The sequence below is a fragment of the Diadema antillarum genome, unplaced genomic scaffold (genome assembly GCF_040938485.1).
Source record: "Diadema antillarum isolate AM-2024a unplaced genomic scaffold, OU_Dant_1.0 seq00001331_RagTag, whole genome shotgun sequence".
Taxonomy (NCBI): Eukaryota; Metazoa; Echinodermata; class Echinoidea; order Diadematoida; family Diadematidae; genus Diadema; species Diadema antillarum.
Window position 1 is genome coordinate 59,542 of NW_027272101.1, and position 23,799 is coordinate 83,340.

Consider the following 23,799-nt stretch of genomic DNA (forward strand, 5'->3'; position numbering starts at 1 on the left):
GAGCTGAAAGAATTTGAGAGGAAATGCGTACATGTAGACATCATCCATTTCTCATGGGTCTATCTAGGGACCATCCAGTGTCAAATTTTGTCATGCCGTTGGCGAACTGTGGATGGAATCGAGTGTTATACGAGACCAGATTTCACTTTATATGCCATATTACATGCCAGCAATATACCTGGTGTATTTTTACAATCCTGGATCATTCCTGTATGAGAACACAAATGACCAGTAAATGTTGGTAATGGGAATTGAAGTTTCTCGGTTAGTTACAGTTCACCTCAAATGATGACTGTTGTATCTTTATGTGTCTTGTGTGTATTTAAGTTTTGTGTACTTTGACCAGTCTATGATGTAGTTCTATTTTCTGATTAGGCTGGATGTAATAGCAAAATCAAATCCTTTATAGTGATTCATGGCAGTGAATCAGAGAAAAGGGATGGTTTTATCATTCTCACATGTGGTCAAGATGAATAATATGTAAATAAAAAGATTTTCTTTACAAAAGAATTTTATAAGATACTTTGTCATTTTATAAGATACTTTGTTATAATTTTGTGCATGTAAAATGCTGATCTCTTTAATACAAATCTTAAGTAAAAGAGTGTAAATACAGTAAGACAGATAAGATGTACAAATATTTAGATAGAAAGAGAGCAAATAGATAGATGGAGAGATAAAGATGGATTCTTAGAGACATGGTAGATTGATAGAAGGTTAGGACAGATGAATTAATGGACGGAAAAAGATTGAGAGCTGAAAAGATACACGGTGAATGTCACTCTAGATGATTGTTGAGTGTGGTATGTAGAAAGAGAAGAGTGAAGAAAAAAGAGAAAGAACGAAAGAAAGAATCTAGAGAGAATAGGTGGTGGTTTTACAATCACATTTTTAATAGTTACTTTCACATGCAGTTGCCAAACTTGAAGTTTAGGTCGAAAACTTAGCTGTCGATGATTAGCTCCACTCGTGAAATCATGATGCGGGTTCACATGTATGCCTAAACTTTAAGTTACAACTTATGAGCGAGCCCCACTCGATGATTACAACGGAAGTGCAGAGTCTTTGCTAGACGACCTTGTGCCCATACAAAATAGCACAGCGAACAAGACGCGAGATTCACGCTAACTCACAAGCGCGTCGATTTTTGTGTCCACACAGAGCAAAACTACGAGTGGGGACCCGTCGTGGCTTGTGGAGAGAGCGTAAACCCTAAGATGTCTTGTGGTTCTAATCATCGACTAAACTTTAAAACTGCTAACTTTCGAGTGCGTCCACACGGTGCTAAACTACAAGCTTTTTAGGAACAGCGTGTGAACCTAACTACTGTTGTGATAATGTAGGACTTCATGTGGATCAGGTTGCTACCTTGTTTATCATTTCCAATTGAAAAAAAGTACAATGTATATGATTGTATGTCATCAAACTGCAAGTTACCAGTAGCCAAAAGACACTGTGTCCTACTATCCCAAATATTTTCACATGTTTAGGGATGCAGGGGCATTTAACAATACAAATAACTAAAATATGACAATAAAGCATCACACATTATCATATGATAAAAATTGCAAATGAAAGACACATGGACTTCCAACACATTTCATTTTTTGTTTTTATTCTTCATTTCATTCATTGATAAGAGATATGATTTCCAAGGCAAGATGACATTGTCAAAAGAACACTACCTAGGAATGATGACTGACCACGTATCATGCATCAAATATATGATTTCATTGTTCACGTACACAATAGGCACTTTTGAATGGAAAATACAGAGAGTGTAGAAACAAAGCAGAAGGTGACAGGGTACACAGTGGAAGCTTGTTATAGAGAGGTTGGACACAACAAAACCCTCTCATAACAAGGCGATTTTACAGGTCCCGGCTCCTTCATATTTTCGTGTTTTTGTACCCCACTATAGCAAGAAAACCTGATACATTGCATAACAAAGTAATCTTGTGGGTTCTGGGTCCTTGTTATAACGAGGTTCCCCTATACCACTTTTAACAGCTCTCACAGATAATTTCCTATTGATATACTATTATGAAGCATGCGATTGAGACGGTAGATGTTGTGTGCAAAGTAGATAGAGTATAACAGGTACCTGCTAATTTTGAATCTTAAAGAGATTTGTATGCCTACAGATATAAAGACATTGCGAGCATCAAATGACAATGATCTAACAGGGGCAACATGATAAGCAAGTGCAGCATCACACACAGAAACAGCTCTTTTCTAGTCTCACCACCAAAATAGGCAGCACGGCTGTAACATTGCAATAACCAAAACCAGCAGCTTTCCCTTTGCACAAGTCTCAAAGCATGGACTCTTGGTACACTACAAAAAATGTCCCAAAATAAGCTTTTGTCCTTTCATGTCAAAGGAAAGACATCAACCATCATTTTTTTTTTTGTTCTCTTTTTGATACTTGTTACAAACTTGCTTGACTCTGACATCTTCAATGAATACAATACTACCAGGTCAGTGACAATTTCAACAAACACACGTATCCCTATGCAGCTGCCAGCACTTGACACAGAATCTATACCAAATGCAGACTACCAATTACCAATCTATTGGAATTGGAAAAAATAAATGAATGAAAATGAAAATCAAAGACAAATAGCTTGCACTGACACTTTGTTGTGCGAGAGTAAGTATCGTAAATTGCCTTGGCAGAAAAATATATAAAAGTTGATTTCATAGCATGATGAGTTGGAAAGGAATAAATAGGGAACAATGTAAATGACTCCACATACATGTAATATAGACTACATGAAATCAGAGTTTGAACCTACAGACTTATACCAGTACACACAATGCTATTTACATATTGCATTCTACTTTACATATCTATGGAATGAGGTAAGAGTGGTATAAAAGAATTTACATCAAACAAAACTAAATACACCTCTATAGGTGGATATGGACACTTTGAACACAGACAATTTTGTACCATCAAGCTTTTTCCTTTTGTTTTATATGGCACCCTGACATGTCCAAATATCTGGTATCCTAACATCTCTAAATATCTGGTATCTTAAACAGAATTCATATTACTAGAGGTCAAAGATTTGGGGATCATAAAGACTTTTTTTTTAAAATTTGTATGAAACAAAGACATATTTGGCACACACAAACATACATACTCTTATATACCGGTAAAATAAGCACTTTCAACATTGATGTATGTTAGCTGTTCCCTCTTTGCAAACACTTTTGTTTGAAATTTGGAGTTTCCTACTCAAGTGTAACTATGACAAAAAGCTCAAAAGTTCTTCCAAGCATTTCAAAGTTCCCAACTCAAACTCCACAACACTGCAAAAGAGAAAGATTCACAAATTTTGTTGAGATTTCCTTTGCATTTGGTAAAATTGAAGACTAGAAATAATCAGACAGATCAAGCAGGCAGATAAATGAATAAAAACAAAAAACCCTTTCTCCAACACGCAGCATTATTCTTTTGATGATATTGTACTAATGTCCATAAAAGAGCAAAAGGGTGCTATATAATGTGATGGGTGCAGCTATCGGGATGTTGCTCCCACTAATCTCATGGTATTCTGTAAATTTGTGAACATTGTAAATGTTACACATAAACTTGCAATGTGCAGCAGTATGAGGAGTGGTTTTTCAAAGCAGCAAGAATACACACACTTACAAGTAACATTTTGTATTTGTCCATTCAGAGGTCCATATCTGCTTGTCATGCAAAAAAAAAAAAAGAAAAAGAAGAACATGGGAGGGTATAATTTGATCAGAAAAGTTCATCAGTATATTGTCACATGGTTATCTTAAAACCTAGGCAGTTTGGATATACATTATACAGTACTTTCCTTTTTATAGGACAATGCACTTGAAGAGTTCCTTAACAAAAATGTCTCTAAAACCAGAAGTCACTAATCATCCAAGCCTCCTATCAGAGGGACATACTGCCATACATTTTAAAAGGATGCAATAATCATCTACACTGTTATACAGTGTATGTTGCATGATTCTGAAGCAATGTGAAGTCCACAGTATATACATTAAAATGACACAGGAGAAGCTGATATGATCACGCATAATGCATATGTCCCCTTTCAAAATACACGTACAATGCAGGGGCGGAACCAGGAATTCTGTAAAGGGGGGCATGACTAATATTTCTGGTGGCACTTCTGGGTTTCATTTCATTTTATTTTCTTTTTATTTCTTTTGTTTTCCACGAAAAATAAAGGGGGGATCCGCCACTGCAATGTAATATGTAACCATGTATCAGTGCCATCATATCTTAGGACACAGTGCGATTACTAATTCTCTGCAAGTATATGTGAGTGTACACAAGAAAGATTGGAATAAAAATATTTCTCTCTTTTTTTTAAGTGAAGTATAATCTTATACATACAGCAAAAGAAGAATGGAAGAGTTGAGACAATGTACTGAGTAGAAGTCAACATTTTTTCTCTTAAAATGTTGGCCAGATACAACAGATATTCAATTGTGACCCGCTACAACAAAAGGATCCGAAAGTCGGGGGAGGACAATTTTCTGAAAACTGCACGAAATTCTTTCCTTACTCTTCTACTTTAATTTCATATATAACACAACTCATAAAAGTACTCGGTTATTGAGATATCGATGATTTCATCAGCGCATGTCAAGTGGTTGAGGAAATCAGTGTTTCGAGAAAAACACCTTCAAAGTTATTCTTCCAATGATATCATGATCAATGGGAGGCGAGACAGTTTCACCGCCTGACAATAGAAGGTAGGCTCCTAGCAACCTCAGCGATGTTCATTCAAGCTTAGCGCCAGTGGTCTACGCATGACCAATCAGTAATCAGGATGCCATGCACTGTCCAATAAGATCACTCCCTCGTTGCTAGGGGCGGAGCCTAGCTGCGGCGCTAAATCCAAATCTTCGGACACGTTTCTGTTACGTTGAAAGTTGGAAAATCATGGCCCAGAAAAACGCTGGTTTCTTGCCTTTGCTTTGATCATTTAGCTTCGAAATTTCGACAGATGATAGACAAAACATTAGAGTACAGATTTATGCCAAAAACAGAAATCTGATTGCTTTGACCATTTTGATGATGTGACTTCAAACTCAATTTTCTCGGCTCAGGCGTCAGCGACTCTAGGATCCTTTTGTTGTAGCGGGTAACAATTGAATCACTCAACACATTATACGAAAAATTGAAATCACAGGGTCCACATATAAATACTGGCAAGACAGAAATATTGCATGATTCATAAAAAGCACAGACATTACACACTCAAAGAGGCAAATATGTAGTATACTACATACATGAATACTGCAACACTTTACTTTCCAGAAAGAAAAAAAGAAGAAGTTCAATAAAGTTTGTATTAAATGGCACTTAAATGTCCATGCATGTCATAATTGAAACATGAGGTTAAATACTGGAAATATAAGTATTCTCTTTCAAGTCATCTGCATGTATGTCACATGCATCTACATCAATCTATTTCTCTATAAAGGGCTACATGCACATCTAACTTTCCTTAACCCATTGAGGACAGGCTAATTTTGCGACAACACACATTTCCCATAGACCCCTGCCTGAGTATACTCGGGACTCGTCCTCAACGGGTTAAACAGTAGCTCTTCCATTTATGATGAATATGTCTCATCATTAGCTTCATTAAATGTATGCATACAACTGAATTGCATTCCTTGCACTTAAATGAATATGTGTACTCCAATTGAAGGTACAATGATGATGGCTTGAAAAACAATGATCAAATCTAATAATGAAATCACATCAATCAAATCAATGTATCTCTGCATATGTATCTCTATATATGTATCAAAGCAATCTGTATCAAAGCACCAATATCCTATTGATATCTACTGATGCTTCGCAAACAAAGAAACAGTGCATCTGTACCACATGATGTACACACTAACAAATAATTATGGCAAGCTGCCTCAAGTTGATCTTTGAAAGGTTTTCTTGTTATATATGGCAAATCGATTGTTCTTCAACATTTCAAGTTAATTACCAGTATGTATTTCCATAGCCGAATAAGAACTTTGCGAACAAATAAACAAACAAATAAGCAAAAGTGCTTGTGTATACTGATGCACATGCCAGCAAATAATTACAGCAAGCTGCCTTGATCTTTTGAAGGTTTTCTTGTTCGTTACAAATTGATTGTTCTTTAACATATCTTTTGTTAATCATATATTCCCACAGCCAGATAAAAACCAAAAGACCTCAAATGAAAACAAAAAATACTGTTTGCTACTCAAACACATCTCTAGGTTAAGATAACATTTGTATTCTTTGATCAATAAAGAGAAAATGTATTCAACTCAGCTTTGTTAACCTATAGCAATAAACAGCAATTTGATCACAAATAACAATTTGATCACAATAAGATATAAATATCTATAAAGTACTGAAATCAAATAGGAATGAATGTGATGAAAGTGTGAGGACTTTAAATCAGAGCCAGATTTCGGATTCCATAAACAAAAAGGCAATGGGGACACTGTTACAAAGTGTTCAAAATTAGAAAGTTTAGGCATCCTCAATGCATTTCATTTCATTTCTTTTTACATTTCATTTTAAACAAGATGAGCGCTGCATCAAGAATTGTTATGCACTTCCATGAATCTTAAATGCAGTCATACAAACTACAGCTGTCCCAACCCAAGCCCCACAAAGGAAAGAAAAAAAAATAAAAATAAGAGGTGGTCTGCATAAAACTACTGAAAATTAAAGGTTTACTAAAAAAAATGGAAAGTTGAAATGCAAGGCAATCCAGAAATTGATAGCTAACTAAATCAATCAGGCTGGCATGATTATGGGCTGTGAATGACAGTTTTGATGTTTGCAATTTCTTACAGTTTAATTTTTCCCTACATGATAACCTATTGCATAATTTTTGCCAGTTCAAAAAGAACTGTTGTAATATATTGCGTCTTCACATTTTTGTTATTTTTTTTTATGTTGTTTCATTTGTTTATCACTTATGACTATTCTGGAAAAATAAATCAAATCAAATCAAATCAAATCAAGGATGCTAAGCAGCCAGCATGGTGACAGACTATAAAACAAGGATCAAAATTAGATGCACTGTTATCACATCTACATTGTGGGTCATTTTGATTCGCTTGATTTGTTGCATTCATTGCACAGAACAACCAACTTTCTGTAAAAAAATAAACAAAAACAAACAACAAACAAAACAAAACAAGATTGCAGGTACGGATGTCCCATATAAATGCTCCAAAAAGTGTCAAGTTGCCAAACACTCACATACAAAGAATGAGCAGTCTAGAGAGTAAGAAATAAAAAAACTGCTGCTGCTATGGATCTGGGGCATTCACATGTATCGGAACAAAAGTGGTCAAGCAAACAACTAACATTGTTCCTTTGGCAGAATGATGTTCAGAAGGCATAGACAATGACAACAATTTCATCATGTCATCTCTGATTGTACGGCTAGGAGATCCAATACATGATAAGATTGGATACGTCCACGTCAATTGAGCAGTTGATCAATAAAACGGAGGTGTTCCATTCCAGTCGACATTAGCACCTGGCCACCTGCAATCGGTCAAAGAGATAAGAACATTTTTGTCATTCATGGAGTAATTTTTTTAATTCAAAATGCTTTTATCAAACATTTATACACATCAATGTTGCTCAATTGTCACTCTAGAAGTAATCAATAAATACAAACAAGGAGAAAGTGACTAGAAATATATAATAATAGTAATAATAATAATAATAATAATAATGATAATAAATATAATAATAATAATAATAATAATAATAATAATAATAATAATAATGATAATAATAATAATGATGATGATAAAAATAATAATAATAATAATGATAATAATGATAATAATAATAATTATGATAATAATTATGATAATAATAATACAACTGAAAAAAGAGTAAAGAAAATGGGATTCCATCCAGATTTTGAACCTGAAACCTCCAGATTGCTAGACCAGTGCTTTCACTAAGAGAGCTATGAAAACCTTAGTACATGTTGATCCCAGGGATTCCTTCCTTCTCAATGCCCATATGGTCAGAAGCTTATATAAACCTGACAAAAGGCAGGACAGAAATCACCTTGTGACGTCATGTATGGACAGCGATATAAAGAAAACACAAAGAGAATTCCACAAGATGTCTTTTTTTTATGAAAGTACCATTTCTGTTGACATGTAACTGACATTTTTAGGGGTAATATTATTCCCCTGCTTTCTGCAAGAGAAAATCAACTGCTCTTTCTTTATGCTACAAATGTAAAAGTATGTTGAATTTCTTTATCTTTATATCATTGTCCACACATGATGTCAAAAAATGATGTAGTCTACTTATCCAGCAATGGTGGCACTGAAACTTTAAAGGGCTCGCATAGTTTTGGTTGAGACCTAATTTAAGGTTTCTAACATTTTTTGGTGAGATAATGAGAAACCTCTTATGAAATATGAAAGAGCATGTAATTCTATGAGGAATTCAATGTTTATTTGATGAAAATTGGTTTTGAAATGGCTGAGATATCCAAAAAAGAGCAATTCTAATAAAGTGTGGGACCCACACTTTATTACGATCACTTTGTTTTACTTTGTTTTTGGATGTTTCAGCCATTCCAAACCTGATCTTCATCAAATAAATTTTGAATTCCTCTTAAAATGGTATGCTCCGTACTATTATCATAAGTGTTTTCTTTTCTTTTTCTAAAGTTAAAAGCCCAATTCTCGTCTCCACCAATACTGTACCATCCCTTTAAAACTTCATAACTTTTGAATGGACTGTCTGGATTTCCTCAAACTTTGCTGATGTGTTCTACTAATATTCCTGCATTCCCTCAATCAACATTTATTTTGGTTTTATTCTCCCTTAAAACAGGGGTATTAACAAGTTGAAAAGAAGAGGAAAGGAATGTGGGAAATGTGATGGACAGAACATGAAAGAGGAGAGAGATAGATAGATGGAGAGATACAGATAGACAGACAGACAGATAGATAGATAGATAGATAGATAGATAGATAGATAGATAGATAGATAGATAGATAAATAGATAGATAGATAGATAGATAGAGTGAGAGAGAGAGAGAGTGAGACAAACAAACAGACAGACAGAGAAAGAGAAAGCAAGATTGAAATCCCTCACCTGTCCTTGATGCACTCGTCAACCACCGGTATGACCTTATCATCTCTCTTCTTCTCATCTCGTAACCTGATCCTTGAATCTGTGGCATTGAAGAAAACATATGCAGACAAATGACCTTTAATGTCTCTTTTCCAGCAATTACAGATCCGCTCATTCCTCCCTCTCACAGATGCATCATTTCAACCTTATGCATCATTAATTTTCATTACACGGTAAATGTGCAGGTGACCTCCATTACATCCCTTGCCACAGGAGACATGCCGTAATCACAATATTACTTTTGTAACATCGTTCACATTGAGACCTAGACCCCATCTCATTAGGCGACTACTTCATTCAGATCAATTTTTCATGAAAGCATTGACTATCACTCTTAACGATATTGGACAGGGCTATCCAAGAAAGATGAAGCCACTTTAAAGCCCATTCATACATATGTATCTATCATAAAGAGACAGGAAAGAAAGGGAATGGCAGATCAGGAGAGACATTCCTAGAAAAATTGCTTAAATGGGTTCAAAGAGAGAGACCAGAATGGGATACTGTAAGAGTGGATATTTTTACGCAATTATTATCATTTTTTTTTAACTCCGCTAGGTGAGATGAATTTCAAGTGTTTTTAATTTCATGGATAATCACAACAATTGAGCAAGCACTTCAAACAGCATACTGCAACACACACTTCAGTAAAAGGTAACTTGTCCACATCATGCAAAATGGATGAAAAATATTCACTTTTACAGTAGATTACATATGAAAATATATCACGAACTTCATAAACTTCTTAAAACTGTTATTGCTTATGCATACTGACAAAATATGGCACTATAAAGGGGAACTCCAGACCAGTCAAAACTTAATCTGAAAAGAAAAAGTAAACTTTTACAATAACATTTGTGAAAACTTTATTAAAAGTGGATGAAAATTATGAGTTATGAAATTAAGAATTTTTTTTTCTTTTCTCGAACAGGCAAATTGAATATTCAAATAGTGAGTGAAGTCATTGCCTCATTGCCATATAGTTTGTACATAGACCTAGAAATTTCCAGATTTTTGTCTAAAAATCTGAAATTCCAACATTGCTTGAATAATCATCATTTTGAAGTTACTTAGCGAGGATTAATAACATGATGTTTTACACTGTTATGACAAAAAAAAATTAGATTTTTATCACTTTTTCGTACACAAGAGATGAAAAATTGTTAGGCAATGACATCATCAGCTCTCTTATTTCCATATTCATATCAACTATTCACAAACTGTTTTGCAAAGATGAATATATTTTTGAAATGTCATAACTTCCTTACTTTTAAGTTGATTTTGATCAAATTTTCACTATTGTGCTTGTAACATTTGAACTTTTTCTTTCCTGACTAACTTGCGACTGGCCTGGAATTCTGCTTTAACCTGTTGCGGATGAGTCCCGAGTATACTCGGGCAGGTGTCTATGGGAAATGGGTGTTGTAGCAAAATCAGCCCGCCCTCAATGGGTTAAAGGGACTGTACAGTACTGGTTGGGGTGGGGATTCATGTTTTGAACATTCCTAAGTGAGATAAGGAGAAACCTCTTATGAAATATGAAAGAGCATGTAATTTCAAGAAGGATTCAACGTTTATTTAATGAAAATTGGTTTTCAAATGGCCGAGATATCAAAAAAAGTGATAATAACAAAAGGCGACAGGCCACGCCTTTTATTAGATTCTCTTTGTTTCTCCTTGCTTTTGGATATCTCAGCCATTTCCAAACCGATTTTCATCAAATAAACTTTTGATACCCCTTAGAATTGCATGCTCTTTCACATCTCATAGAGTGGTTTCTGAATATCTCGCAAAACGTTAAAAGCTAAATCTTCACCTCAACCAGACACAAATAGATAGGGATGGAGAGAGAGGGATGGAGAGAGAGGGAGGAGCAAGAGAAGGAGAGAGAAAGAACGATAGAAAGAGAGAGAGACCTACCAACGGTCAGTCGAGCCTCCTCCTTCTCCTCTGGCTGACCGGTGTAGAAGGAGAGGTGGAACTTGGCCTCGCTCCGCCAGTCTCTGTTCAGGTTCAGGTTGCAGCAGAAGAAGAGCGAATAGCGCCCCCGCAGTCGTAGCACCCAGATGGGGCGGATGGGTGTCTTCAGCATGCTGCCAATCTGGGAAGGGGAAGGGAAAGGGTATCGGATGTGGGTGGTTGGAGGTGGGGAGGTTAAGTAGATGAGGATCTAAAATTAACAAACATATATGGGTGAGAATTTTGAACGATGTACAATTGCCAATTTTCGTACCTTATGACATTCTTTCCCTTAGAACACGCCAGGATGATCTAAGAAACCAGATTTTTTCATGTCATCTCAAAGATTGGTAAATTTCCTTTCAGGAAATATATGGTTTGGTTGACTTTTGCCTGATATTTTTCATTTCACAAGGACTTAAAGCGTAAAAATACGGTAAAAACGCTATTTTCACAATAATTTTTGTTTTTCAAACTAATGATGTGCATTTTTAATGGTACGTGGCATCTAATATCTGACCATGTTCTGGATCTGACATATCATGGGTATGTACCACAAAATTATAAGAACTTTATGAGCACGTATAAAATTACAGAGAACAATTAAAATATCAAAGTCCTAAACAGACGAACGTCCGTCATGCTTTTATTTCTATCGCTGCTGCAAATTCTACTTTGTCGTCCCAACTGTAACGTATATGAAAATTTGGTGTTCCAACTAATGAACATATCCTGCAAAAATTGTACGTCTGCTGGCTGTACATGGGACGTAATATTCTTTTATGCAAAATTATACTCAGTCTTCGTCACGGATGTGCTTCCGCTATTTTCTAATAAAGATCGTAGCCCATGAAACGTTATTGGCGATATTGTTCTGAGTCGTAATCAACTAAGATCTAGCAACACGATAATATGTTTGTTTTGAGTTTCTGTCCATCCTTTGTCAAATAGGAACCGAAATTATATTTTTTGACGAACCTCCAAGAAAAAAAGAACGTCCGTGATGATTAAAACGTTTTCGAGTGGGACACCATCTTGCTTTGATGGCGAAGGTGCATTTTACCTTTGGCTCTCTAGCCGAGGAGCTGCATGCCATTTTTGGAGCGGGCTCAGGTTCGTCCGCAGTTTTTGGACCATGAAATTCATCAAAAACCAAGCAAATAATTAATATTTTCTCTGAAAATTCACCTCCTGATCCCCCTCTGAGCAATACATATGTTGTAAGGATGTCAAATTTCTTATAATTTGCATTGATAATACCTTTTCAATTTTTTGAAAGAGTTAGGAAGGCTAGGTACTCTCTGCCGATTAGTTATCCGTCCTGGAACATGACCCTAGTAGTAGAACGAACGTCCGTGATAATTCCAGAGAACGTCCGTGACGTATGCAACCCCTCCGATAGGGATAACTTGTCCCGAAAGTGTCCTGTATTCTTTAAAACTTTTGGCTCGAATAGCGACAAATAAAGTTTTACAAAGTAAACAGCGAGTTTAGAGCAGTAGTTTCAGAATTTTTAAGGCGTTATGTGATCATGATGAACAAACAATTGAAAATTTACTCACAATTTTACGCTTGTTTTCCCTCTAATTATACAAAAAACAGCTAAACACTTAAAACAAAGTTATAGGAAAATGGAATTTTGCGTAACCTGTAATTTCTGTGCGTTTAAATTTCTTTCTAATGAGGTTCTGGAGACAATTTGTACTGTTACATGTTCTGAAAGTTTCGCTCACGGACGTTCTGTCCGAGAAAGGAAATTTCTAACAATTACAAATATATCACTGCACATAAGATTAATGTTAGTTGAAAATATTACCAAATCACGGAGCCGCTCATACCCGAAAGTGAATGGCGTTCAGCACTCAATTTACCTGTACTAACAAACGGAAAACGTTTTTTTCACGGATGTTCGTTGGTTGAATAAGTCAATGGATTACATAGTAGGAGAAAGAAGATCAGTGCCACTTTTTAGTGAGAGGTGCTCTAAGTGTTTATCTTTTGAGTATGGTAGCTGCCGTCTCAAACAGAACACATCCAGTTTTGGTCTCCATAACGGACGTTCGCTGTAATTGTCATGATATTAAATGCCTTAATTCATTCTTATTTTTCCCTTCATGACGATTTTTCTCTCATTCCCTCAATAGCTTGTACATGCTGCGACCAAACAGAAAACAAAAACAAAACAAAACAAACCAAAACAAATACGAAATGTGCTACGCAATCACATTCAGGATAATGACGGAAGAAGTCTATAATGAGCATGTGTTGAATAAGAAACGGAAAAGTTTCAAAAGGACGTGGAAGCAGTTGAATGAAAATGACTGAGAAACAGAGAAGGGATCGAGCTCCAACACACAGAGAAAAGAATTGCCAGTGCACTCCCGTTATACCAAATTCCTCTGGAGAAGTTTTTGTTTATTTGTTTATGTGTTTTATTCATCGAAATTCCGTCACAAGCGAACAAAAATCATGCAGTATACAATTATTGTCTGATGAAAACACAAATCCTCCGCTTATCATCACATGGTGCTGTTTTATACTCATCAGTGAAAAGCAATATTCATTTGTAATTTTTTCCAAGATTTTTTTTTTCATTTTACATTTAAGAGGCAGAGAGATCATCAATTTGTTTGTGCTTTTGCGCTTACTTTGAAAACACATGTAAAAAAAAAGTAATGATTAAGAATAGGTTTAAGGTTGCACTTTGATACGTTCGCTCTTCCAAAGATTCCAAAGGTTTGTTATTCCAAAATGAAAAAAAAATGTAGTTAATTCAGGAGGTTTGTTATTAGAAATGTTCTTCGAAAAATAGATATTAAGGATCATTATTTTTAGGTCCGTTCTTCTAAAAGTGGAATGGGCCTGATAATCGTTTAGGTGAAAACGGTTATTATGAGGTTTTGAAATTGGACGATTTTAGTTGTTAACTTGTTTCTACACATTTGGATAAGTGAACATAATTTTTCATGTTCCAATTAATAAGCCTTTCGATTAACCTTCGGAGATTCCTATCATTTATCGAATAAAAAAAGCTTCATAATTATACGAACTCTATCAATTTTCGTATTGACAAACTGTATGACTAACGAGCCTCTGAAATGACGCGCTACAAAAGGTTTGTTATAACAAATCATATTGTATAATGTCGAAGTCACAAACATCCATCCAAGTTATATGGACTTATTGTGTCTTGTTATGACAAAACTTCGCAGTATCGAACCTATTATCATTTCTGACTAATATAATAACACAAATTCTCCTCAGTAACAGTGTGTAACACAAGGAGCAAACACAGAGGGATTTCTTCCTAACGTGTTCGTTTGCCCTCCCCAGCTAAACTTCGTATTTCTATAACTTAGCACATTTCTGTTGTTTTTCTATATTAATTCTTTGTCATAATTTTAGCTGTGACCATGTTCGTTATATAAAAAGCAAATTTTGCATCGTAGACTTTATATAACAAGTTTAGGACCTGAATATTTACTTCATGATAACGAAATTTTGATAAATATAATCGTTCTCAAGGATGGACTACGTCACTGAGATTACACGTACGTTTGTACGTTCATTTACGAGAGATGGAAAAATTGTTTTCTTTGATTCCTCAGTATGAGAAAATAAACAAGCTTATATAATTGAGAATTGGTAATATCTATTCAGGATTTTGCAGAGGAGTTTGTTCTCGACATGAAATTGCTGTTTGTTGTGAGTAGAATGCGTTTCCAACTCAAGAGAGCTGCATTGTTCAATATCTTGTTTGTTCCGAACGTCCGTGAGCTACATGCGAACCTCCGTGATGAAAACTATGCTATGTTTGTTGGGTTATAGAGACTGCCCAGATGAGATACATCTTAAAAAGGTATATTATTATTTGGGAGTGAGGACTAAAGTACGGGATAGTGAAATAAGAGGTGAAAATATTGAGTTTCTGTAAAATGCGCGTAAAGTTAAGAAAGTGTTTAGCGGAAGAGCAATATTTCCACAGAAATGACGAATTTAGTTAAATCATCAATTGTCTACCATTACGTACAGGTTAAGAGTACAAGCTTAATATTCTGCAATCACGTACTCATGTCCCGTAAGATATTTCGTTAGGATTTTGAACTGAATCAGATCTTTGGAAACTATGTTAAATGGTATTGAAATGTATGTGCAGTACTATTCCTCACGGACGTTCGCTGCTCTGGACATGGTAAACTTCAGCGGTGAATAAAAACTTGTTCCTCTGGGAAAATCCTAGTATAATTGGGTTCATATTAAAGCTTGACTTATACTCTTTCAGGTAAGATGAATGATTTGGAGAATTTCCTACTTTTTAAATTTTGCCTTGTTTTGGCTCAATTGTACATCGTTCAAAATTCTGACCCATATACACACATAAATTTTTAAACGATGCAGTTTACCTAATCTTTTGCTCTTGGTACATGTATCTCTCCTCTCTCTTTTCCCCTTTCTCTTTCTCTCTCTTTTCGTTTCTTTGTCTCTCATCATTACCTCTGCCAAGGGAGGAGGTTATGTTTTCATTACCATTGGTTTGTTTGTTTGTCCATGTGCAAAATAACTCAAAAAGTTGTGCACAGATTTAGATGAAATTTGCAGGAGAGGTTAAGAATTACACAAGGAATGGATGATTAAATTTTGGTTGTGATCCAGACATTTTTATGGATTTCATGAAGGATTTTTTCTATTTTGGCAGGTAGGATCAATGAACTTTAAAGTTCACGCCGTGCATTTTTGAGGTTTTCATAGTTTCTCCTAGAGTGAGGCGCGCCGTGCAGCTGAAGGTTTATAACGTAACAAAGGCTTCTATATTGGGAAATCGGGCGATTTTTCAGCATGCATACCTATGGGTGGTAATCACTGATCTCTATGCAAGAGCAAGATCATGGGTGGAAAGTAGCTTCTTGGCGGAGGTCTACGCTCTCATAGTTATCATCTACTATAAATTTAATGTAATCCATACAACTGCGATTCAACCACTTCACTCTACAAAGGCAGGCAATTCTTTCTAAAATGATTACTGCATTCAGACAACAGTAGGGACATGACGGTCAAATTTGCACCATTACACCGTATTAAGGTCACCAGCCAATGCAAGATGCAACACTCTATCTGGTACAGGGAGTCCAGATACAATGTGTTAAAACTAAGGCTGGTGAGTGTAGTTTCTCATTTTATGGGCCAAAGGCATGGAATACCTTACCAAAGGAACTTTGCTTATCACCCTCAGTTTCAATACTCAAAAAGAATTTGAAAATATTCTTATTTTCCCTTTGATTTCAAATTTGGATGTAAAGTGCATTGATAGATTTATTGGGAAATGCACAATAGAAAAACTATAATAGTATCATCATTAATTGGTTGCACCTTACCAGAACTTTCTTGTGATTTTTTGCATCCTTCCCCTCAGGTCTGTCTACAACCAGAATTCCAATTTCTGCTCTTTTCTGGATGCCACGCCTCACCACATCCTGTAAAAAAAAAGAGAACAATTGATCAATTACAAACTCACACACATTCAAATTAATGAATTCATTATTGAAGTTGTTTTTATTGCAACTGATTGACAAATTGCCCTACATCAACGCAAATAAGCACTGATTAATAAGAGTTTTAGTAGTAGAAATGATAAAAAAATCATGTGCAGGGCAAATTTGTCAATCAGTTGCAATAAAAACAAATTGATGAAAGAATTCATTAATTTGAATGAATACACAGTACCTGATGCATGCTATATGTGACCCGCTACAACAAAAGGATCCTAAAGTCACTAACAGCTGAGCCAGGAAAAACGAGTTTGAAGTTGCATCATCAAAATTGGTCAAAACAATCAGATTTCTGTTTTTGGCACAATTTGGTAGTCCAATGTTTTGTCTATCATCTGTCGAAATTTCGAAGCTAAATGATCAAAGGAAAGGCAAGAAATCAGTGTTTTTCTAGGCCTTGATTTTTCCGACTTCCAACGTAACAGAAACGTGTCCAAAGATTTGGATTTAGCGCCGCAGCTAGACTCCGCCCCTAGCAACGAAGGAGTGATCTTATTGGTCAGTGCGTGGCATCCTGATTACTGATTGGTCATGCGTAGATCGCTGGCGATAAGCTTGAATGAACATCGTGGAGGTCATTAGAAACATACCTTCTATTGTCAAGCGGTTAAAACTGTCTCGCCTCCCCGCAATCATGATGGCGTCAGAAGGAAAATTTTGAAGGCGTTTTTCTCGAAACTCTGATCTCCTCAACCACTTGACATGCGCTAATAAAATCATTGATATCTCCGCAACCGAGTACTTTTATGAGTCTTGTTATATATGAAATTAAAGTAAAAGAGTAAGGGAATTATGTCATGCCATTTTCAGAAAATTGTCCTCCCCCGACTTTCGGATCCTTTTGTTGTAGCGGGTCACATATGGATTAGAACCAGCACTGGCTGTCGAGTGGGAGCTCGGTGGCCTAGTGGATACAACACCTGTCCGGTGATCAGGATATTGTTGGTTTGAATCAAGCCCAAGTTGGTATGCCCATGATTTGATGGCCACTACTAAAAACTGATTATTGCTGCTTATTCACATGTAGGGCAATTTATCAATCAGTTTCAGTAAAAACTCATTTTTGCTCCATCTCTGCAAGAAGTCAACCACAATATGAAGAATAAAACAGACAGACAGATCTTTTTATCATGGCTACTACTAAAAAACTTATCGATCAGTGCATGTTTACATGTAATGCAATTTATCAGTTTCAATAAAGATTAATTTTTGCTCCATCTCTGCAACAATTCAACCAAAATGTGAAGAATAAAACAGAGCTGAAGTTGCCCATTAGCTTGTGATCACCAATCAGTCAGAGTTGACTTCACTACCATGGCAATGCAGAAAACTCATCAGTCAAAAAATTTTTCTTAAAAAAATCACAATAAGATAGATGATTTGTAATTTTCAGCAATGCCTGAAAGGCAAACACGCGGCATTTAGAAAACTTAGAGACACAAGTATTTATGAGAGTAGCAATAGACAGATATTTCATCGATGATTGCAAGCTAATGGGCAACTTCAGCTAATCTGTTTCTCTCACAATTAAATTGCATTTCAAATTGATGAATTCTTGAGTTGAGTTGTTTTTATTGCAACTGATTGACAAATTGCCCTTCATCGACATAAAAATAAGCACCAATTATTCAGTGTTTAGTAGTAGCCAAGATAATAACAATACTTAAAAAATCATGGGCATGTACATACTCTGAAGCTATACTATGAAATTGCCTTCATGTTCTAATGTTTTTTGGTGTTTTTTTTTTGTTAGTACCACTCCAGCATGTTCAAATTCATGTGCCATGAATATAATAATAATAATAATAATAATAATAAGGTCTTACAGTGTATTTACCCAGGGTAGCCTCTTCAGTGTTGCCACTGCTCTACCAGAGGGCCCTGCTATTATTATTACCCAAGCGTTGCCAGGTACCCATTTATACACCTGGGTCAAGAGGGACATTGTGGGTAAAAACATCTTGTCCAAGGATGTAAGCACTGGGCAGGATTTGAACTCACGGTCCTCCGTTCGGGAGTCAGGAGTTTTATCCACTATGCCACAGCGCCCCCACTACATAATGAAAAATGAAAGCCGTTTTAGGGCTCACCACTTATGAGATTTCATGAATAATGCCCAGCCCCTCACATGTGCAGCAGAAAATTACCATGACAATTACCAGAAGTCATTCAAAGTTAAACAGCTGTTGCCATAGTAACTGCTAAAACATCCCTGTAAGCCTGTCAATGCTTTGCTGATGCCCTGGACTTGGGACACATGAGAGATTTTAATTTGGGGTCAAACTCTCATTTCCCACTGCAAAGGGAGGGCTTAATTAGTTGTTGCCATGGGAACTGCTATCATATTATTGAAAAAGTGAAAATTTTCATGCATTTCATGCATCAGGAAACTAGTGCAAAAATAAAAGTATGCAAATATTTTGCTTATAGTACATAATATATTTCATCTCTTTGATTCCACAAAATAACTAGAAATGTCGCTACAGCGACTGGTTATACCCCCGCCAAACAACATTTCATAAGCTTTGGTCAACACAACATTTCATAAGCTTTGGTCAAAAAACTGAGGAAGTAGTTAAATCCGCAAGATCTTTCCTTGATCTTCTGCCATTAATATGCCGTTACCATGGCAACGTACTTTCGGGTACTGTCGAAAAATGCGTCTTGCACATCTACAACCAAAGGCACACATCTGTACCAAGTTTCATGGAAATTGGGCAAAAACTGAGGAAGTAGTTTGCAACACAAAATTTTCCATCATTTTGGCTCATAATATGTGAGCTGTTACCATGGCAACATACTTTTTGTCACTGTCAAGAAATGTGTCATGCTGACCTATATCCTAAGACAAACATTCAATATGAATTCCATGAGAATTGGAAGAACACTGATGAAGCAGTTTTGCCATGAAGCATTTTGCCCTATATTTTACCAATAACATGCCGTTACCATGGCAATGCACTTTTTGCCACTGCGGAAATATGTGTCTTGCACATTAACATATTCAGATGAACATCTGTACCTAATTTCATAAAAATTGATCAAAAACTGTGGGAGGAGTTCGCGACGCAAGATTTGTACCCATTTTTGCCCATAATATGCCGTTACCATGGCAACGTACTTTTGGGTACTGTCAAAAAATACGTCTTGCACATCTACAACCCAAGGCACACATCTGTGCCAAGTTTTATGGGAATCGGTTGAAAACTGAGGAAGTAGTTCGCGACGCAAGATTTGCAACGGACCGACCGCCCGACCGACCGCCTGACCGACCGCCCGACCGACCGCCCGACCGACCGCCCGACCGTCTGCTGATTCCTATATACCCCCTTCAAACTTCGTTTGGCGGGGGTATAAAAAACATGAGAAATTCATTTTTACTGAGCGTGAAAACATACGCACATGAAAATTTCCAGTTTTACATTAACTTATCATTTTTATTCAATCAAGCCCTGACCCACAACTTACTAGAGGTTTCGAGTTGAGGTCATATTCCTGATTTCCATTAAACAGGTAGGGTGTGGCTTGACCATTGAGGATGAGATTGATGAGAGAGAGGGAGCACTGGTCATCAGCGGTCATCAGAACGTCTCCTTGCAGGTCATCTTCGAGTCTAGCAGAGAAACATAAGCACCAAATCACTTTCGGACGTTCTACCGGCAGCCCTCATCATACTGTAATCATAACTCATTCATATCCTTTCATCTTGACCTTTGACCCAGGCAAATGGCAGCTAGAAGGTATTGGAACTCCTCTGCTAATCAAATGCCAAAGCGCAAAGGCAGAGCTTGTAGTTTGTAGTGTTCTCATACACAACAACGTATATCTAATTACTTACTAGTAATACTAGGCAAAGACCTCAAAAAAAAAAGGAAAGACAAAAAGAAATACATAAACACATAGGGCCTACAAACACAAGGCAGCTCTATTGTGAAAAAAAAAACATTAAAAAAATAATAAAAGTGGTAGCTTACTGTGTTATCGTTCTTGAGAGGATAAGGCTGTATAAAAACATGAGGGCTCCACCTCCATCTCGATGTTCAAACTGGAAAATTGGAACCCAGAAAAGGAACATATTATACAGGGGTAGATATGTAAAACATTATTTCAACATAGAATATGAGTCAATGCATGATATAACTTAGAAATGTCACTATGGCGACTGGAATGCCTCTGCCATATCACATTATTCTCCCAATAGGTCTACAAATCATACTGCCAATGTGATGACCACAATTTTACATGATTAGTAAATAATCATTACCTAGTAATCATGCACCAATTTTCATTACAATACTTGGAGTCACTTTCAAAACATGGAAAACAGGTGAAATTTTAGAATATTTGCTTGACCTTTGATCCCATGACCCAAAGCTGAACCAATGTACAATCATCAATCACACTGCTGGCCTTATGAGAATCGACTTGAAATAAATGATTATCAACATGCCACAAAACTTAATGCACTATTAGATATAAACTCCAGTCTGCAAGTCTGACAACAAGAACAAATTATTGCTGGATCTCTTGTCATTCATAAATAGTTCTCAATGCCTCCGAGAGCCATTATATGAAGATGTTTTCAATTATTGTAAATTGCAACAACTGTATTATTGCAATTACTAGCAGGTGATTGGTTGTTTCCTGCCTCTTTCTATGGTTGACTGCAATTATTGCAAAATACAATAATATATGCAATTTTTGCAAAATACAATAATATGCAATTATTGCAACTTATAATAACATTTGCTGGCACCTTTATGAAGTAGGCCCCTGATCTAATCTCCATTTCATCCACTAACCTTACATCTAAACGTATTGTCTATTTCATCAATCATTTGTTGATGGTTTATTATAAAAGAGCTCTGCAAATCCCCCACACTCTGTGTGTGCATATTCATGTGTAGAGCCTAAATGAGAAAGGGAACTCGAAATAATTGACAATTATCTCACAACAACAAAATAATAATTTGAAAGGAAAGGTAATCACCATATAAAGCTCCAGTAATGACCATGACAATGACAACATTCAAATTGAGCCCCAGTTCTCCCCTGAGTGATGGGGGGGGGGGGGGGGGTGGGGGAATCCAATATCTTTGTGTTTTCAATTGCATTCTGCTAACACTGACAAGTATTACTACATGGCAAAAAAAAATGTAATGTGTATCTATCACTATGGCAACACACGCCAAAAGAAAACCTTCTCTGGGACCTTTCACAACACTGGAGAGAGATACCAACACTGACAATCAGTTATCTCTGGTAGCCACAGCAACAAGTTGGCTCTGGGTGTAGTGCCAGTGGAATTTAGTAAGCACATTCATTGGTAGTTGTTTTGAAGGTTTTTGGAAGGTTTGCAGGGATATCTGCATAGTAAGGCCTTTATCTCACCTAAGGCAAAATGTACATTCCTACATGTCTGCATATGTCATTATCATGTCTCTTGATCATTTTATGTACTGCATCCTTGATATGTGTGAATGAACATACACACACACACACAAAAGAACTTTCCATGTATTCCAAATAGACCAATGCAAAGATTATATGCAATTAAAAGAGATGAAAGGTAATGAAATCAAGTAAAACAAAATGAAATGAAATGGAAGAGTAAAATGGAAAGGGAAAGAATGGAATACAAGGGAAAGAAAGAAATGAAATGAATATTCAAAATCACAATGAAATTAGTGCAATAACATACAGCTAACAGAAGTATTTGATGTATCAATGCTGAGTGCAATGTACCAATATTCATATTTTCTTCTTCAGTCAGTTGTTTGTTTGTATCTAACAGAAAGATAGCTTGAAACAAGAGGAGACAAAAGACAGAATGAGAGTAGGTAAGGTAAAGGTATGGATGAAGAAACAGACAGAAAGAGAGAGAGAGAGAGAGAGAGAGAGAGAACATCATAGCAACATTCCTTAGCAACAAATCAAATCAAAATGGAGACTAATGCGTCATCCATGCCTAACTCAAGCAAGGAGACCGATGATAAAGGCCTGAAAGATTGAACAATCAGATTATTAACAAAGATGAAAACAATGAGCATATGTGGTCAACAAGCTCAAAACCCACAAGAAGTGGGCCAACAGGAATTTCCACTTTTCTACATAGTTAAAAAGAGTGGGATCTCAAACTGATATATAACTTGTTAAAATTGGACCATCCTAAACTCTTCTAAAAGCGATTGAAATACAAGAGAGGTGCAGTTTCATAGAAAAGGGAGAGAAGAGGCTTTGAAGATAAGGACATGTTGTGCAGGATTATCAATGAAACATGTTCTATTTCACAGTGAAAGCAGCACCTGTTGGAAAAAATTTGGCTCAGAAAAACTGTGAATTTCCCAATGTTGTTTTAAGCCACAAACTTTCGACAGAAGGATATTAAGGAAAGATTACTCTCCATGGTAAGACAAACTTTGAAAATTTGAGTCGGTCAACCCAAATGACACATTTTGGTCCATTACAGAGAATCCTTATCTGCAAGTTTTTTGTGGGGTTTGAGCTGGGCGGTCACATGTATGTGAACAAGATGATAACAATATGACGTTACAATCCACTCCTCCTCCTCAAAATCTAATTCTGATCGACAACGACTAGCTGGCATCACTTACCATGTGCAGCCGCTTCTCCATGACCTTTCTGAGCCGTTCATAGGTCACACACTCCACAACCTTAATCTGGATGATAGGGGAATAACCAGATCAAATCAACTAGGGGTACATTTATGCTTTAACGTTTTGGGGCCATAATCAGGCTTTTGTAACTCATTTAGTTTAAACCACAGTTGCGTCCGGACTCACTTTGTTATTAATGTTTCAAAATGCTGAATAAAAAACAAACAATTATGGGATAAAATCTAAACCCTGAGCACTTAATGTGGTAACCGTCACTCATTGTTTGTTCAAATCTCCAATTGACATGATGCTTAATTGCACATATTCTGGCAACTCCATTTTCCCCCCACAATGTATGCACTGCTCTTGAATGGATAATTTTCCAAGCGGTGAAATATTATCCATCCCCCATTTCTGCTGTAATAACTACCAGTTAAATCATGATTTTCTTAAGCGTTGGCACTGAAAATGCACTTGTTCAAATAAAGT

At 36.3% G+C, this 23,799-nt stretch overlaps 1 protein-coding gene across 1 annotated transcript in view; it reads right to left on the minus strand.

Annotated features, from left to right (window-relative positions):
• Window positions 1-7,512: 7,512 nt before the first annotated feature.
• Window positions 7,513-23,799, minus strand: part of LOC139708386 (inactive ubiquitin carboxyl-terminal hydrolase MINDY-4B-like) — a 30,390-nt gene continuing 14,103 nt past the window's right edge. Inside the window, exons 6-12 of the mRNA XM_071620339.1 lie at window positions 23,308-23,373; window positions 20,668-20,738; window positions 20,162-20,306; window positions 16,520-16,618; window positions 11,109-11,289; window positions 9,150-9,228; window positions 7,513-7,561 (exon numbers count right to left, since the gene is read on the minus strand). Coding sequence (XP_071476440.1) covers window positions 7,513-7,561; window positions 9,150-9,228; window positions 11,109-11,289; window positions 16,520-16,618; window positions 20,162-20,306; window positions 20,668-20,738; window positions 23,308-23,373 — 690 coding nt within the window. The remainder of the gene's footprint in view (window positions 7,562-9,149; window positions 9,229-11,108; window positions 11,290-16,519; window positions 16,619-20,161; window positions 20,307-20,667; window positions 20,739-23,307; window positions 23,374-23,799) is intronic.